We start from the raw sequence: 19308 nt of genomic DNA, 5'->3' as shown, positions 1-19308 counted from the left end.
GTCCATGAGACGGTCCTGCGTGGGTGAGTTTGTAGAGGAAAGGGTCCTTGATTAGTGGGTCCCTTCAAAGTGCTTCGGCGAAAGTGCTGACCACATGGTACGGAGGAAGAAAAAGTACGTCCACCGCAGTCTGTCGTGCAGACGTACTAGGTACGTCCACAGCAGTGAAAGGGTTAAACAATCATAGATGATATTAAATACATTTTACTGATTTCAAATTTCTTTCATAGAGTCTAACCTTCAAAATGAGCCACAAATCCTGACTTCACGACAATGACGTGAAGTGATAGAGAAGGAAATATGTACACACATGTATGACTCAATGAATGATTTTCAGCAAAAATTGAAATATGCATAAATGGTACAAATGTTTTTGCAAAGCAGTGTTGGGGTATACAGTTTATGGTAAATACAGGAATACAAAATCTGAGATCCTTAGGGACAAAAATTTGGTGAATTGTGATGGAACGACCCACATCGCCTTTTTGTCCACTTCTTAACTGTTCATGATAAAGACGTTATTTAAGGACTAACATCACATTTGTCTTCATTTTTATCCAAAATGCATCAGTTGGGGTAACAAAAGAGAAATGTCAAATCGTAAGAATTACCTAGGAAGTGATAAAAATACAAGCTCATACTTCTGCATTGCAGATTAAAGTAGACATATTCTAGAGTCTGAATACAGATTTTTTCAATGGCCAAACACTGAATTCACAGGGCTTAAGAAACCCAAAAAATCGTAGATTTTCCAAGATTAATGACACTTTCCATAAATGTGGCGTGCCCATTGAAGAACAGAGTGAAACATGTGAAGATAAGATAAGAAGATGTATAAGTTTAGATAAGATAATCAACCAACCTCCAGCAACCCTGAATAGGCCTTCTTCTTCCATACCCAGCTCCAACAAGGCACAGACACACAGTTCAATGGGAAATGCAATTTTCCTTTTAGTCACCCGTAAATGTTCTTCCAAAGGCTGTCCATACACAGGTTTCGTGGCACTATCCTCTATGAGAGCAAAGTCAGAAAAGCAGAAACATTAATATGTACATAATTTGAGACTTTACTCAGTTAAACCTTCCCATTCTGGAAAATGAAAGTCATGCACCTCATAAGGTTCACTCTTTATGCTTAATGGACACATCCTGGGTGTCATAACCCACTAACTTTGAGGAGATATATGTAATGATGTTATGAATCCCGGGTCATTTGGATTAAACATAAATAGAGAACTTTACACAGCGTAATATCTGTACCTCAGAGGTGAAGGACTTCCTAAAAAAACGTCAGTTTTCCTAATTTCTCAGGAGAGCAGTTTTAAGATTTTTTTAAATTTAACCAGTACATAATTACTAGAAAGTTTGGTTACTATACCAACAAAATTGTGATGTAAAAATGTTGTAAACTTGCTACCTAACCTTCTAGTAATTACTGGATAATTTTTTTAAAAATCTTAAAACTGTTCCCCTGAAAAAATTATGAAAACGGACCTTGTGTCCTTTACATCCGAGGTACACATATATACTTTTATTTCTATTAAAGACAATTCCAATTTACAGCTATGCACTGTACATACACATCACCTCAATTGATTTACATTGAATTTTATGGCCCTTTCGTACTAATAACTAATATTAAATTGGGGATAGAAACTGAGCAGGCTTAAACTGGACTGAACCTGATCATGTAAGAATTTTAAGGTCAAACAGACCTATTAATCATAATCATAATTTATTCAACATTAAACATAATACAATGTAATAGTCTTCGTCAAAGAAAAACTAAATCTAGAATATACAATTTAGAGTATTGCTCTCCAGAAATTCATTGAGTGAATAAAAAGCTTGAGTCACTATCCACGAGTGAAGAACACCTTTAAACTTTCTTAAAGTACAATTTCTTGCCTCTTGAGGTAAGTGGTTGAACATGCAAAGTTTAACATGGTCAAAAGAATTTTTTGTAGTTGACAGCCTACAGTGGGGCTGTAACAGATTATGTTTGAGCCTTGTGTTGTAATGGTGGACATCAGCACCAGTTTTATGGCTGTCAATATTCACTTTTACATTTATTAAACATTTAAATATATATAGACCGTACAATGTCATAATCCCTTGCTGCCTGAATAGTGGTTTGCAGTGTTCCCTTACGTTAGAATTGGTAATAATCCTAATGGCTCTTTTCTGTAGAATGAATAACTCTTTAGGTGAGGAAGAATGGCCCCAAACCTCAATGCCATAGGAGAGGTGGCAGTGAAAAATGGCAAAGTAAACTGCTCGAAGATGTTCGGCAGGAATGAGTGTTTTCAGTTTTCTAAGGAGGAATATGGCTTTTGATAACTTAGCAGTTGTAGAGGATGTATGACAATCCCATGTTAGTCTGCAATCAAGGTCAAAGCCCAGTATCTTTAAATTTCTAGTGTGGTACAGAGTAGGGCTTAAGGAGAACACCATTTGTTGGGTTTTATTTGTGTTAAGGGCAAGCCTGTTTGCTGAGAACCATTCTTCGGCCACTGAAAGGATAACATCCGAAGGATAGGTGGGGTCATTTAGATCATGTATGAGAGTAGTGTCGTCAGCATATAAGACTGACGTGCAAGGAAGATGGTGTGGGAGATCATTTATCAAAATTAAAAATAAAAGAGGACCAAGGACTGATCCTTGTGGTACACCATGTGTTACGTTAATAGGGGCAGACAGTGAATTATTCACTAGAACACATTGCGAGCGGTTTGTTAAGTAGGACTCCATGAGTTTTAATTCAGTATTATTGATACCATAATATTGTAATTTTCTAAGGAGTAGTGGATGGGAAACACAATCAAATGCTTTAGAAAGGTCACAAGCTGTTAAAACAAGAGAGTATCTATTTTCAAAAGCCTCCAGTAAGTTATCGACCACATATTTGATGGCAGAAGATGTAGAACGACCTTAACGAAAGCCATATTGAGCCATATTGAGACGAAAGCCATATATATGTATACATAATGAGCAAATGCACCTAATTATGTATTATCTTTATCCAACATCGAGGTCACGACCCTTCTTGTAAATATGAACTCTGAAGAAAGATTACACTGTTATCCAATGCTGAGAATACAAATGGGAAGAGTGCATAAAATTGACGAGTTATCCATGAGGTACAATACAATGAAAAGTTTGTTCAGAATGAGAGGTGATAAGAAAGTAAATAAAAAGTGAACAAAATTAAATTCAATAGATACAAAGATGCAAACACCATTCGAATTTGCATCATGAATACAAAGTAAAAATTAGTGGTTGAAGAAAGTGCAATTTGGCTATTTACACACAAGGTTTATTGCTGCTGACCATGGTTCCCTAATAAATTTAAATTACCAGGGAAACAAAACAAATGAGCAATATGTAAATTCAATTGAAGTGGTGAGTGAGGTACGAGAGGGAAATGGAAGGTGGGAAATTAAATTTATAGTCAAACCTCTTTGTAATGAACCTCTTTATCTTGTAAAACCTCCATATATCATACCAACAAGACACTCCCGAGAAGGCCTAACTACCTCAGCAAATCGTACCGAGACCACTAGAGACTATTAATGCAGCCGCGATTACATACAGTGGAACCTCGTTAAAGCGAGTACACCCATGTCTCGTATAGCGCAATTTCGATTAGCGCAATTTCGATATAGCGCAAATTTGCCCCTCGGGGAAACATTGCAACGCAGTGTAGCCTAATCAAAAATCTTAAACGCTCTCGTGATAAAACGTGAACTTGCGCTAAGTACACACGAAATTTCTATCAATTTACGCATATTAATATTATTTCTTGCCTCAAATCTTCTTTTTTGTTTATATATTAATCGAAATGCATTGCTGTGCAATTGCCAAAAGTATTACTCGTCATTGGGTCTAGATAGCCGGCCTACCGAAGATTTATCTCGTCTCCTTAACAGAATGATAATAAATAATTTAGATCGTTAATTAAGCGTGGGGCTAGTGGAAATGAGTTTTTTTTTTTCAGCAATACGGTTTGAGACGTATTTTTGCCGTCGTAGGTTACCGGGCGATTGACTTCCAGGTAGAGAGTCTACGCTAAAGCCTTCAAGGTCATCGGTATTCACGGAGCGGTGACCGAGTTGCGCATGAATGGCATCAACACATAAAAGGGTCCGCTATAGAGTCTTAAACACAATGGCTTCGTTCCCTCCCCGCAGTCATAGCCCTTCTGCGTCTCAGGAATACAGTTCAGCAGAAGAAGGTGATTTAGATAGAGCCATACAGGGTAAAAACCAAGAGAATATGGCAAAAAATAGGAATGCGTGTAGAAAAATCAAGAATTTATCAAGAAAAACCATTAACCTAGAAGAAGACTTGAGAGAGGTCAATTGCTTTGAAAATGGAGAGCGTCAAAGCCATATTGCGCGGAAGTTTAAACTCACGATGCCTTATTCTGAATAAAGACGAAGCTAAAATATCAGTGACCTCAGCCGCACCAACTTCAACCAAGCGGTCTACACATACGGAAAGTTCATGGTGAATCAGTACAAAAAGACGAGAGTGGTAATCGCTCCGAGACATTAAGTGAAAGCTCCGGTTGGTTCCAGAATTTAAACGGCAAGCAGGTATTTTCAGTGCGGCGATATCAGCTGGTGAATCTGCAAGTGTTGATAGCGCAGCCACCACAACATTTTCTGATGAACTCCAAGCTGTTATTGAAAGTGGCTCCTTTCCCCCTCAACTAGTTTTTAGTGTAGATGAGACGATATTCTTTTGGAAAAGAATGCATTCTCGTTCATTCATTTTCAGGGAAGGAAAACCTGGGTCAGGTTTCAAGGCATTTAAAGACTGTTTCACGTAGCTGCTAATGACTCGGAGGACTTCAAATTAAAATGATTTATCATTCATAAACTCCGCTAGCTATGAAATGGCATTTAAAGTAGCATTTTCCTGTCATTTCGATGAGCGACAAAAGGGCCTGGGTGACACAATAGTTGTTTTTAGACTAGTTTGAAAAATCATCAACTGCCGGCAACGCATTACGATCCCCTGAGATAGCAGATGTTAGCCCACCCGCACGACAGGACGGAATTTCGAAAGCACGTAAGAATTTTTTTTAACGTGAATAAAAGTCTTTGAATGCGTGAATACTATCTTTAAAGATGTTTTTAACTATAAATATTTATAGAAATAACGTTTTCTAAGGCTTTTAATGGGAATATAGATGTTTTAGAGGAAATTCAATACCCAAGACCTATGCTACCAGGAACGCATCCCTATCTTCCCTATGTTAAAACGCTCTCGTATAACGCAAATTCGTATAGTGCAAAGACCCCAAGGAACGCATCCCTTGCGCTATACGAGACATGGGTGTACAGGCTATAGCGAGAATCCCGCTATTACGAGAGATAGCCGATGCCCCATCAATTGACCCTATAATAAGCATGTAAAAAAATTCGTTTTCACGAGGCCCTTCTGGTGTTGGCTCTCGCCATAGCGAGGGTTTCACCAACGGAAAAACTTACATCAAGACTCCTTAATCTCTGCAATTGCTAGCGATCTGTTAGAAATGAAGTTAATGGAGTGCTCAGTCTCAAATGTATGTGGTTAACTGTCGTTCGATAAATAAGTAGGTAATTTTGGTGAAAATATTGTGGAATTAGCATCAAGACTCCTTAATCTCTGTAATTGCTAGCGATCTGTTAGAAATGAAGTTAATGGAGTGCTCAGTCTCAAATTTATGTGGTAAACTGTCGTTCAATAAATAAGTAGGTAATTTTGGTGAAAATATTGTGGCATAAGCATTCGCGAATGCTTCATCTTCTTTTGTTCCTCGGACGGCAGAAAGCAGTCGGCAGCATACCCGCACGTCCGTGAGTGGCATGAATAGAAAGCATTTGATGGCAGACACCATGGCCAAAAGAACACAAAACACGTCTAAGCGAGAAAATAAAAATAAAGGAGTAATATGAGAGTGTCGAAATTAATTTATCTTCCTATTCCCTCTTCACAATTAAAAAAAACAAAAGCGCTCAAATAATGCAGACTATGTAGAGTTATAAGGAGCTTTGTTTGGATGGTTTTGTCCACTCCACTCTGCGGGAACTTCTGAGAAAGGGGCTACGCCTAAGCCTATAGCAAAGTATTTCAGGGATGGATTGCAAATCGAGAATTTCAAGAGTGCGGAAGGTTGATTATACTAATGCAAAGCACCAAAGCGTTATCTCCCCTCATAATTGCTGGTGATGCCTGCGGTTTAAACCCGAAGTTGTGGAAGAAAGGACTCCGATCATAAGTATCTTCAGTAGTATTCCCCGCGTGATATAACATAGACGAAACGGAACTTTTTTTACATCCTACTCCCCGACAAAACCCCTGCAGTACAAGGTATTTCTTGCAATGATGCCTCTAAAGGTAGGTAGTGCGCCTTAGCGATGACGTAGGATATACGATGCAATGATACTCAGCGTGAATTGTCCGGATGGACGTATTTATTCTCCGTTGCGGATTCACAAGGGTGAACTATTCGCATCAGTGGTCGGAGTCGTACTGGCGTTTTCTTCCGTCACGTGGGTAGTCAAGCATCCCCTGGTGGCCGCTGGAAGAACTCACAGAACAACTGACTCTCTTTTGCAGTGCCGTGGTAAACTCCGTGTATTATTTCAAATACGTCGCGAGCGTAACACTCAAAAAGGAACTTTTTTTAACAACGGCAATTTTAATTTCATGTTTTTTCAAGCTTCGCAAACTTTTTACCGTAGGTAATGAAGATATTACATTATCTGATAGAAAAAGTCTTCCAAGGCAGGAACGATATACAACCTTCCACCGTTTTTGACTGCAGAAACAAATGCACTACGTTATTTCACTTCAATGCCGCTTAACGTGCAGGAACAGTAAACATACACCAATGGAACCATTTGAGGCATTAAATAACCACGACACAGTTTTATTAGTTAATTTTTGAATTTTCAGTGGAAAATACCAAAATAATAGAATGATTACGTAACTGAAAGGTGCATAGAAAAATGGCTTCGTCGGTTGTGCATTGGCATAATGATTGACAAGACAATGCTTTGCATGATTTTTATTCAGTGCAGCGCTTATTAATTGTTTAAATAGTTAGTCGTTGTTTGAGTAAGGAAATTTAGTAATGCAAAAAAACATCACCTTTCGTCTGGATTTATGCTTACGTTTATTGGATAGAAATTTATCTGTCGCCGCACCACTACTATTCCTGTGTAACTGTTCACAACAGGTATATTGGCTATTATTTGCTCCACCTCCGGTAAAGCAACAATTCGCTATAGCGAGTGTTTATTGGTGCACCGTGGGGTGTCGTTTTATCGAGGTTGCACTGTACATGGAATGATATTTTGAGCAATAAATGTTTCACCCTTATTTTTTTTCTTAAACACCTATAATATGCTGTAATTTTCACGTTAACCATTAGTTATCGCCATTTTGTTCCACATGAGAGCATACCTAACAGTAAATAATAAAAATGGTATCAAAGTATTACCCTAATCATTTTAAGTGACTGTTGATTTCAAAGAGATCACATAGTTTTCTTTTGAATCATGGTCAAAATCATGCGATAGCGCTTGCCATCTGTTATGATTAGATAATAAATATGTGTTCACCAATGCATGCATGTTTATTTAAACGCATAAATATAATGATTAAATAGACAGTAGTCACTTTCATTTCCAAAGGAAATGAAAAAATGGTGCACATCACTGAAACCTCTCAATAGTGAACCTTCATACATCATACTGTCAAAATTTTGGTCCCCTCCATTGCGATGTAAAGAGGTTTTTCTGTAATATGAAAACTGATTTTAAAATGATATCATGCAAGGGATGCAGACATGGAAGTGATATAACACTCATATCTTTTAGATTTAAAATTGGCACACAATGCTTCCATGGTCCCAGGATTTGAACGAACACCACAAACATAACATTACACAAGGGAGATTTGACTTCACAACTTACATGTTCTTTTCTCCACTGATTTACAGACGTTCACCAATAACACTACAACTTACGGATAAGGAAAATATTGTACCCAGTTTCAAGAGTTCACCAAAATAATGAATGCAAAAAAATAAAATCAAATTGACTCAGAAACTTGCACATAGAAAAATGCACATTGAATTTGTTGTTTCATTTGCTGACACCCAAAAATACCAGTCAATTTGATATTTCCCTGAGAATTCCCCGATATTTCCAAAGAAATAAAAATTCCTAGAGATATCCCGGTCCTCCTGAGTGATAGACACTCAGTATTATATGAACAGAAAAATGTCTGGTCACATAACGACAAATGACCTCAATTCAGCGTAACAGTCACCCACAAACAGGAATTTCAGACGCTAAACACATTTTATAAAGAGCACACTCATAGAAAAAGGTAATTCCAACAATTACTTACTGATATAGTTTTCCAGGTCAGGGATAACACTTCCTAGAATGCTCAAAGCATTTTCATGATATGCACGTTGAAGTTTGGCATACTCGACAACAAGGCTTGCCAGTTGAGCCTCCTTTGAGAGCAGCGTGAACATTTCAGTGGCCAACATGTCCTAGGAAGGGAATTTGACAGGTGCATGAGACAGTCTACAATTAACCAATACATTCAAAGAAACCAATTACAGTAAACTCTTGATTTTACGAAGTCAGTGGGACCGGAAAATTGGCACTTCGTAAAATCGAGTTTCGTAAATTCAAACCTTTCTCATAAGTCACGAAAAAAATGTTCGCTTTTGTTTCTTCCGCCGTTTTTTGTCTTTAGTGGTCTTATTTAAATGTTTTCGGTGGTTATTCTCGGTATAATTCATAGAAAAGGCTTTTTGCTATCGATTTATGATGTGAAAAATCGTTAAATAATTATACCACCATAAAATTCCCATTTCTTGTTCATACTTCAACATCAACGATCGCTAAAGAAATTCCCGACCAGTTTAGAAAACGTAATCAAATAATGAATTGCAATGTTTATTATAAGAATTAACAGTAATAAATTTGTGGTTAGGAGCCAATAGCTACTATTAAGTATGCAAAAGATAGATATTTGTTTCTGACATCCACGGAATTTTAGCGGCAGCCGGCCTAACCGCCATTTATGTCGCCCTCTATCGCTCAGTGACGAGAAAAAAAGAAAAACAAGGGTCTTAGCCCGTTTCCAAAATAACCTTCGTAAGTTAATATTTCGAGTTACTTCGTATTTTCAGCAGAATGTGCTCTATTTTCACTGAGATTCAATTACGATCATAAATAACGTAGGATGTGATTATCTTCTGGCGAATATTTGAAGTAAATTCTGTTTGAGTTCTCCGTCCGACTACTGTGTTCCATCATCTTCGCAGACGTTGCCATAAAAGACCTAATTCTTCATCAGGACTGTATTCTTCATACCGGGTGTGAGGTGACCTATTCATATCGTATGTTTCTCTCCTTTTATGCCGACAGGAGCAAGGTTCCAACCGGAAAACGACAGGAGAAACATCTTACAGTATCGGAGAAATATAGATAGAAACGTTATTATCCACATTGATTGTTTTCCTACAAGAGACGTTTTATCATTTCTCAACGTGGTTAAGTATTGGTTCGCTAGCGTGAATTCCCAAAAAATGACACGCAAAAACCTGTACCGTCACCTCATTTAGTTTTCGTGTTCCTTTCTCCGCCGTATTGAAAGTTAGGCAAAGGATCATTGACATAGAGAAAAGATTTTCTTAATTTAAGCACTAAAAAATAGTCGCGCCATAATCGTAAATAAATATAGTGTGGAAAGAGCAAAGAAATTAATTTCAATTGAAAAGTCAGCTGAGAAGAAGAGAGACAATTATAAGCGCGGCACCATTTTCCCGATAGTGGAAGATACTTCTTCCGCCTCTCTCCCTCTCTCCGGTTAATAACTTCCCCCCGTTGCAGGTAAAGATGAACCATGTCCTTCTCCACAATCGGGGAACGTTCCCAGTGGGTGGGGTGAATAAGAGTGGGATGGGGATTGCCTGAGGGAAGAAGTGTGGTCAGCACAAGGACTGGTGAAGGGGGCAGGACAAAGAAGGGTGGGGAAATGGCCTTCAGCTCTGCCTCAGTCTACTTTTGGGGGCAGTATTTTTTTGCGACGCACACAAGCTCAGTCTCCTTAGGGAGGGAGTGAATGGGAAATGCTGGGGAAGGAGGGGTTTGGGATGCGTAAGGTGGGTGTCAGCAAGATCAGCCAAAGGCGGCAGGAGGGAAGGGACGGCTTTGGAAAGACAGAACCCCAGCATGGGAGAACGGGGAAGCGCGTGAGAAGAAAGTTCATGGTTAGACTTGGAAGTGCGTCTTCATTACGAGAAGCCTGAAATATAAATTGGCGGTAAATAGAGCCCAGTACTTAAGATATTTAAGTTGTTCATTCACAAGGGCCAATATATACACGAAAAGATATTATGGCGCGGATTGCATGTATCAACGTCCATTTCGGGATGTTATTAATTTCTGTTCCCATTTATAAAAGTAGCAAATAGATTTGAAAGAATGATAATCACGAATAAAAATATCTAAATCGATATCCAAACGCACATGAGCAAAATAGATGAATGTATACATACCGATCCATCGCAAGTAATACCGCTCAAGCTTCTTCCGGTATAGGACTTTAAAATCCTGGATAATGCCTTGGTCCAAGGGCTGGGACTTGCTAGTCGAGTTCGGGGGTAAAAAAGAGGACTCGAACATTAGCCAATTTTAGATCTTCCACGTATTTATGAACGGTGGCATTATCCATTATTAAAACAATTTTGCTGTTCTCTCCAGCAATTTTTCTCTGTAGACGTATAACCGTTTGCTGGAAAATTTCTCGGGTCATCCAGCTGTTTTTATTTGCATGGTAAAAAACGGGGAGGGCTTCCAATTTTACATGTTTTAAGCACCGTGGCCTTTCAAATTTCCCAATGACAACGGGCTTATTTTGTCCGTGCCCGTTTGGTTGACGCACAGCCCCACAGTAACACGCACTTTACTCTTTTTCCCCCCATGGCACCTTTGCCCTTTGAAACCCAGGGTTGCGTCAGGTAATGCATTAAAAAATAGCCCAGTTTCAGTGGCCAGCGAGGATGAGCTCGTCGAGGAAAGAGTCCCGGATTAGGGACCCTTCGAAGTGCTTCGGCGAAAAGTAGTCAAGTAGTCTTCGAAGTACGTTCACAGCAGTGCAAAGGGTTAATTAGGGGTGTACGAAATACTCCGCGCGACCTTCCTAACATGTTAAACTACGAATTATTGTCGATGCTATGTTTACGAACAGGCACGTAAATAGGGGCATAATGCTAGCCGCGATATTTTAACTGAACTCCTACTCCCCCTGAATTCCCACAGTGAGATTTTTGGCGACCCATTTATCTCCAAAGTTGCATTATCATTTACGACTTCGCACTTTTGATGGACCACAGTTGGAAGCGCTGATTTTTTAGCTACTTACGCCGGCGTAACTAGTTTTGTTGACAAATTTTTCGCCGTAGTTCGTATAAACGAATGCCATTTGCTCCTAGGGACCGAGCCGAGGTTCGTAAATTCAAAACATTTCGTATAATCGAATAGCGCCATGTATTTAGCATAGGTTTTTCACCGGGACCGCAATTTCACTTCGTATAATCGAAAACTTCGTAAAATCCTGCTTCGTAAAATCAAGAGTTTACTGTACTCAAGTATGCACCTTTACTTTACTTTATTTATTTGCAGACAAAATATTTTGCTGCTTACTACAATACTCTTAAGAGCACTGTGTTATGTGAATGAATGCAACACTGGAAAATAATGATGTAAATAATGAAACATTTCATAAAATAAATTAAGCGTTTAATTGCGCAATGTCTAATTAAATCAAATAAGAATTTCCACCACATTATTCCACAAATAATGTGTATTACCTCAGCATGAACTGAAGAGATGAATTTTAGACTTTACTGATGTGAATATGGTACGCATGCAAATATTAACAAAAAAATTCATTAAAATAAGTGATATCTTTAATCGGACAACAAGAGTAATTGGCATTGAATGTCCCCCACGTGTCCTAAAATGCAGCTCACTCGGTGTCACAAGGAATCCAACATACCCGACACTGTTCCACTTTTTGCTCAGCATCCTCCAATTCCTCTTTGATCGAGTCCACTTTCGCATTGTTGCCACCTCCTCCGGCCGCCCCTCCCCCACTGTGCTTCAGGGCAGTCTGATGCCTGAAAATAAGCAAAACGGACAACGGATAACAAAACTGAGGCATGAAACATAGCCAACAATTTATGGGTCTCTCCTTATCAAATCAATCACAAAAAAAATAGGTTTTGGCACCCACCGACTCCGAATAGAGTATGTGCACTCGGGAGGAATACGAATGAAATGCAGTTTATTCGATAAAGTGTATCGTAAATATCATTACTTTCGATTAACAGCATTAATTGTTGCTTAGTTTGTTTAATAATTACTATTTAATATGCATTGTTTTCGCAACGATATTAGGCAGACGAAAACGCTCATCTATTAGCTCCTCGGTATGTGACGTCATTCTGGTCTATCTCATCAGCGTGCAAGGTGTTTATCGTGTTATGATCGTGTTTATGATTCAATAAACTACGTGTGCATTGGAAAAAGTTGGTGGATCTGATCTGTGTAAAGGGAAATACGTTTAAGTGCTTATCATGGAATCAGGTTTCGTGAGGGTTTCTTCAAATAATATCCCGAAGGTGGATGCTTCAATGATTGACCGTGCTGATTATGTTGGACTATACCTACATGCCTCGGCACGAAGTTTTAATGTTGAACTGGAGCTTTTTTGTTGTCTTGTCTCATTCATAATAAAGAGAAATGGACGGGAAACCTCATCGGAAATTAGGTCTAACATAAGTGAATTAAGTAAGATTGTTTACAGTAGGTAATTGGCCAAAAGTTTGTTAGCACGATTCGAAGGTTTACGGAACTAAAAGTGCCGGTAGGTAGATAACTATCGATATTTGTATTATTGTCATTTCAAATACCGATCATAATTTAATTTATCTATTTAACTATTTTCTATTCTATTATTATTTAACCTACTGACTCGCGAAAAATAATTTTTCATATTCAGTTATGGCCCATGGTGACTGGATGAATATCCATAGTTATAATTATTAAATTGCCATTACTGAGCTGGGTTCTTCTTCATCTGGGCTATTTAAGGTTTTAAACGTAAGCACAAATAACTGAAGTTACATTTTGGTCCAATTTAAGTAGTAATCTGATCTTAATTTCTTAAAAAAAAAATGCACTTTTAGTCGACGTATTTGTTCTTTCGTAGAATTAATGTATTCAAAAGAAGAGTTCTGATTATCTCGATGTTTCCACAAGTTATTTTCAGTTCGCTAACATAGATAGGTCAGTCAGATGTACATTTGCTTGGTTGAGGTTTATGAATAGCATTTGTGAGGTATATCAAAAAATTGGTTATTGAAAACTTGGTCCGGATGAATGACGGAAATCTCTCGGGCTGGAAATCAAATGATTCATAGTTAGATCAGACGATTACTTTTCATTCATTCGGTTTCAATATGCTTCTCGAAGCATTTGTAAGCACAATTTAATAATTGGTTCATTTTATATTTCTTCACAGCATAAGTTTATTGGTTTTCAAGGTACAAGTGTCTTGTTATGACTATATCCATTAAGCGAGGAATCCCTGCGCGCGGTGCATTTCCAAAAAGTAGTCCCGACTTGTGATACGTAAGAATGAGCTTATTTCACATCCGATTTGGAAAATATTAGCATCACTGTGTTTGGAATTAAATTACAAACATTTTGAATACCCAAACTATCACTTTTTATAGAAAATTAGATTTCCGTTTTTTAGTTAGTAGTACGGGTACAGTTACTAAGTTAGTTACTAATTAGTGACTTAGTTTTCACGAATTAAGTCGTACTATTTTCAAGGATCATCACTGTTTAAGTGTCTCTTAATTTTAATGTCATTATAAATCTGCAAACGAACGCAAATGCGAGAACCGAGGAGTAAGAAATACGATTAGGTAGTTCGAGGTAGAAAAGTTGATAGAGTCTTGTCGTCAGCGTAACCGAGAAACAAATGAATTAAAAGATGTAGATGATGGCATGTACACACTTTAAATCTAGTTCATAAGCCATTCCATGGCTTCTTTCCAAACTCAGTATACGCTGTAGAGGGGCTCACCCTAAAGAACAAGGAATGCCTGAGAACACGTCGAACAAAATGACGTCACAGCCTTGAGAATATGGCCGACTGGTGTTTCAGCGCATCATTAATTTTGCAAATTTTAATAATTATTATCTCGCTTAAAAAGTACCTCTCTATTCTCAGACTCGGAATTTAGCCTAATTGAGGTGTAAATTCTTTTTTATGATCACTTCCCAAAAATGTGCACATACTCTATTGTATGAAACTTTGCACACTTTGTAAAATCAAAGTGCAAAAAATCAAGATTTGGTGTTGAGGAGGAGGATAATTTTTAAGATAACACTTAACTTCTTTCAGCAAGATTAGTCATATATTATTTAAGCTCTGATTCAAGGGGATTTAAAAACAATTTCACTATTTTTATGAAATCCCTCATTTTGAGTGAAAAAAATCTTGGATTTTACTTTCTTGCAAACCCTTCTCAGATATTTTATTCACAACTGCCTCTGATGCATTAATGCTTTCAAAATGAAATTCACTAATTTCTGAATGTGCATAACAAATATTGTGCAAATGCCCGAGGGCTTCTTTAATACCAACACCAGGAGGATGAACAGGCACTGCATTCCATCGCTCTTTCATTACAACACTCTCTCCCTCAAGCTACAAAGCTAGCGTGTTGTTCAATTCTGCAATCACTGTTTCTTCATTGATACCAATCTATCTCACTGCAGGAGAGTGATGAAACAGCTGGGTTTATTAGACAAACTTGATTGAATTGTTCAAGTTCATTACTTAGAACATATATCCTGTAATGTTGGAGGACTGGATTTTGTCTCCTCAGCCATACTGTCTTTCACCTCCCCATAACCGGCTGATCTCCAGCAGTTTTTAATGCTCTCCTTAGAAACATGCTCTAGCCATGCTTCCTACAGCATGCAACACAGTCCAAGGACTTGCTTGCTCCATTAACAAAACAAAAAGGTGTGCATAAGCTACACATTTATATATTTTATAAATCAATATCTTCAAAGTTAAGGAAAATATCAAGTTACGTGAGAAAAATGGAAACGTGTTTCATACCTAACTCATCTAACCCACTGACCTTTTTCGTCTTACCTGCTTCAATTCTCCCTTTCTGGAGAACAAATGCTATGTGAGTGACTCATTGGATGCAAAGATGTCTTGATAGTTTTCAACAATTAGATGAAGTGCACAAGATTCAAAAATGGATGAGACAAAATGCACCGTATTTCTTATGTATTTAGGTTTTTTAAGCTCAAACTGATTGAAACAAAGTTTTTTTAGTTATTCAGTGTGGCTGTCGTGGTGCAGCTGAAATACCCAGATTAGCTCAAGGACTACAAGAGGCACATGAAATGCTTCCCACACACAATATATAAATGATAATTAATGGAACAAAAAGATATGAAATAAAAAGATCAGTTAAAATATTTACCGTGTCCTAGCAGAATCCATGTCTAAAATCAGCTTTGCTAGATTTCGTTTATGCTTCAAAATATTAGGCACTTCAGTTTCAAGAATTTGCATTATTGGATTTAAAACTTCTTGCTCTATCCTCAAGTCATGATCAACAACTTCACCAGCCAAAGTGGTTTCAGCCTTCCCACAGTGTGCTAAAATATAGCTGAGGGAAAAAAAGAAAAACATAATACTGAAGGAAAGTAATTAACACAGTGTCAACAAATTTATAAAATCCAAGCAAAGACAATTCAGCTAATGTTCAAGAGGACCAAAACAGTTTTATTAACAGAGCAACTAGAGCCACATAGACAGGAATAATAAGAGACCTCACTGCACTGTAAATATGTCTTGACATATGCACGTGGAATGCGGGTTCACTTCCCAGCCTTTAATCATTAAACAGCTCTCATGGAATACCCTCTGATTAAGGGTGTGATCCAAAGAACACAACGGTAGACTAATGTTTCCACCGCATAGCACTACAACGCTGGCGCGGCAGAGGGCTTGCCCGTAAGCCTCTGCTACGTTCCAGTGGCACAACCAGCTCCATTTCCTACCAAACAATTCACCGTGCAATGAGCACTCTGAGCATTCCTTTCTGGGTGTTACAGCCAATAAACATTTTTCCTTTTTATCTAGGAATTTTTGGTTAATCTAGATTAGCGACTATGCATTATGTCAAGCGCAATATCAGCTCTTAAATTACATTAAACTTCCTCTTTATTCAGAAAAAGAACAACTCAATGTGCAGAGAAATGTATCCTATAACTCCTAAAGGCAATTTTTCCTATTTAAAGAAAACTACTACCAGAAATACAATACATCGCTGCCTTACATAGGTGCCTTTTTTTATTATCACATCACAGGGTTCATGCCATCTACTCAAAAATTTAAATGAAACATGAATGTGAACTGATATACTGACTTAGGACAAAATGGAATTTTAAACTAAGATTATCGTATTATCTCAGTGAGTTTAGGGCTTCCCTATAGCTCTCAGATTTCATTGACACTTTCACATGCCTTGCCACACATGCCTTGACACATGCCTTAAACTGTGTAAATATCTTGTAACTCTTAAAGCCAGTTGAAAGATTCTTTTGTTTAATTTAATTAATATTATAATGGCAATGAGGTTTTAGCTGATCCCTTTTTATGTGTATTTTTGACCAATGCTAATTTTTGCTTTGTTGGAATACTTTGTAAATAGTTTCTACTATTATTATTCTTGACGTGCCTAATATTGTGTACAAACCTTGTAACTAAATCGCTGGGCAAATAAATATATTATTATTATTTATAAATGTAAAATTTGAAAATTTCTCAAAATTTAAGCCTATCTTACAGAAGTAATTAGCACCCTAGCAAAAACTCTAAGACAGATTCCCATATCAGAAGAATAATGCCAATATTCATACAAGAAATTAACATGTCACCATGATAAATTTACAGGAAAAATAGCTTGGACAAATTTTAATAATAATAAGCTTAAATAAATAAAATTAGCACGAATTCTTTGGAATGCGCATAGCCATTTGCTTCCTGTTCTTTTATTCCTTGTTTTGCTGACACAACCTCAGAATGAGGAAAGAAGACATTCCAGGATGAAAAATGACATCAATGGAATGGATAGAAAAGCTTCTGAAAAGACGTAAAGTCAGCAAAGACTCAATTAAATACCAAAACATGGTGTGTGTGTGTGTGTTATTTTGCTATTAGTTCTTCAGAAGCATGATAGATTGCATCCAGTACAAGTTAATTTTTTGCTAACGCCTTACAGCCACGAAGGTTATTTCATTAGGAGTTAAATATGTATCATTTTTTCAACAAATTTATAAAATTCACGCATCATGGAATCTGCTTGACATTATTACAAGCAAAGATAATTCCGTGAGTTTATTCTTTAAAGCAGCCATCAGAATATCCAATATACTTCAAAAACGGCAATCACCATTACTGGAAATAATCATTGAAAAATTGGCTGTAAATCATAAGATGTGCACATTCAGATTCAATAATCATTTACCTTAAAAGATAATTCTCTTCGCCAGCACTACTATCCTGCATTGCATGTCCCAATAGGTAATCTGGGCTCTTTTTCTGTAAAGAAGAATTTTATTGGGTGTAAATCATGACATCACATTCATGCGTATTGCTTCATTGAAACACAGCACCACTGTGCGTAGTTGAAAAAAATTCCCTGAGATTCACAGATTTTCCATGATGATGCTTTGTTGCATAGTGCACCCTAAATATTACCATATTCAGTTCTGATAGGAATATCGAGTCAGCAATAATCCTCAAGACTTAGATTTAAGGGAAATTACAAATAAAAATATTAAACATCATTTTATTATCTGCTCCGCTGTCAAATTATCACAAGAATTCTACACATTGGACTGACCCAGAAGCTGCAGGCATCAGAAATGATTTTCCAAGACATTTGTAAAATTCCATGATTTTCCAGAAGACCAAAATTCACCTGAATATTCCAGATATCCCAGATTAGCAGATACTGCTTATGTCTTTAAATATTGAAATGTAGTGATCCAGAAATGGAAGATTTCCATTTCCAAAATATGCATAAATATGTTGTTGTGAGACGTCTCAGAATAGCCAGCTGTGACAAACTATGCCTCGGGATTTGCACCTTTTCACTCTCAAGAACGCCTAACCTTCCTCTTACCCTTCCTTTCCCCTTCCTATTGAACGAAAACATCCTGGTTCCACTTTCCTATATAATGGCACGGTGGAGATGCTATTGAGGGACACTGACGCACTCAGGGACTCACTCAGTAACTCACAGTTGGAGTCGAAGCGTGGGCCGTATGGCCCGTGCGACCTAAGCGCCTCGCTATCCACCCGTGCCATCACCAGCAGCTCCTCTCCTTCCCGAGACTTTGGTAATGTTCTAAATTTTGGCTATTCTGGACGCACAAATTCACTATTACTTCATGCTTTTTGCTTGAATTGATTTGGGGAATTGGGTTTTTAATGGAAATAAACATTGGGTCAAAAACTTTAAATACTTGTGTGTGATTATTCGCTTCCCGACACCAAGGGCAATAACCCGCACGCATTACAGAAAGATCCAATAATCTGTAATATAGACTGGTGATTTATTTTTGAGATGCACAACGAATCTCAATATATCAACTTCTGAAGCAAGTCTTGCATAAGGCCATGACCAAAGATTACCACACAAAGAGAAGGGGATACAGGAAGATGCACATATATGGAAGAATTAAAAGGAGGTCAAGGCCACAACCATCAACCTCTTGCTGAATGCATATCACTAAACATTACAAATCATTACCTCAGATGCAGATAGAAATGCACATAACCACAGAAAGTCACTTCAGTATAATTTTAAATGTATGAAGTCAATATAGAGCAACTTTTGGCATTGGATAAAGGATTGTCATTCACTTGTCAACTCTGAAATACCACATAAAAGCAGTATGCATCACTTTTAGAAGTTGAACTAAGGTATATCTTTCAGGCAAAGCCATATAGAGTACTTAAGAATCCACCTGACACAATGGTGGACTCATTCTCGCCTCAAATGGACAACTTGTTCCGACTTTCCCAAACCTCTTTACTATCATACAAAATACAAATAGAGCATTTTCTGCTATCTCAGTGCCAGGAAAGTAATGTCAAATTGAATTTTACAGC

At 37.6% G+C, this 19308-nt stretch overlaps 1 protein-coding gene across 3 annotated transcripts in view; it reads right to left on the bottom strand.

Annotated features, from left to right (window-relative positions):
• LOC124173389 (rho GTPase-activating protein 44-like) overlaps positions 1-19308 on the bottom strand; it is a 43959-nt gene that overhangs the window by 22898 nt on the left and 1753 nt on the right. For all 3 annotated transcript variants that reach the window (XM_046552891.1, XM_046552890.1, XM_046552897.1), the window contains 5 exons: positions 17657-17730; positions 15605-15793; positions 12082-12202; positions 8410-8560; positions 863-1012 (listed from right to left, as the gene is read on the bottom strand). In XM_046552891.1, coding sequence (XP_046408847.1) covers positions 863-1012; positions 8410-8560; positions 12082-12202; positions 15605-15793; positions 17657-17730 — 685 coding nt within the window. The remainder of the gene's footprint in view (positions 1-862; positions 1013-8409; positions 8561-12081; positions 12203-15604; positions 15794-17656; positions 17731-19308) is intronic.

The sequence above is a fragment of the Ischnura elegans genome, chromosome 1 (assembly GCF_921293095.1).
Source record: "Ischnura elegans chromosome 1, ioIscEleg1.1, whole genome shotgun sequence".
Lineage (NCBI taxonomy): Eukaryota > Metazoa > Arthropoda > Insecta > Odonata > Coenagrionidae > Ischnura > Ischnura elegans.
This window is presented reverse-complemented; position numbering and strand designations above follow the sequence as displayed.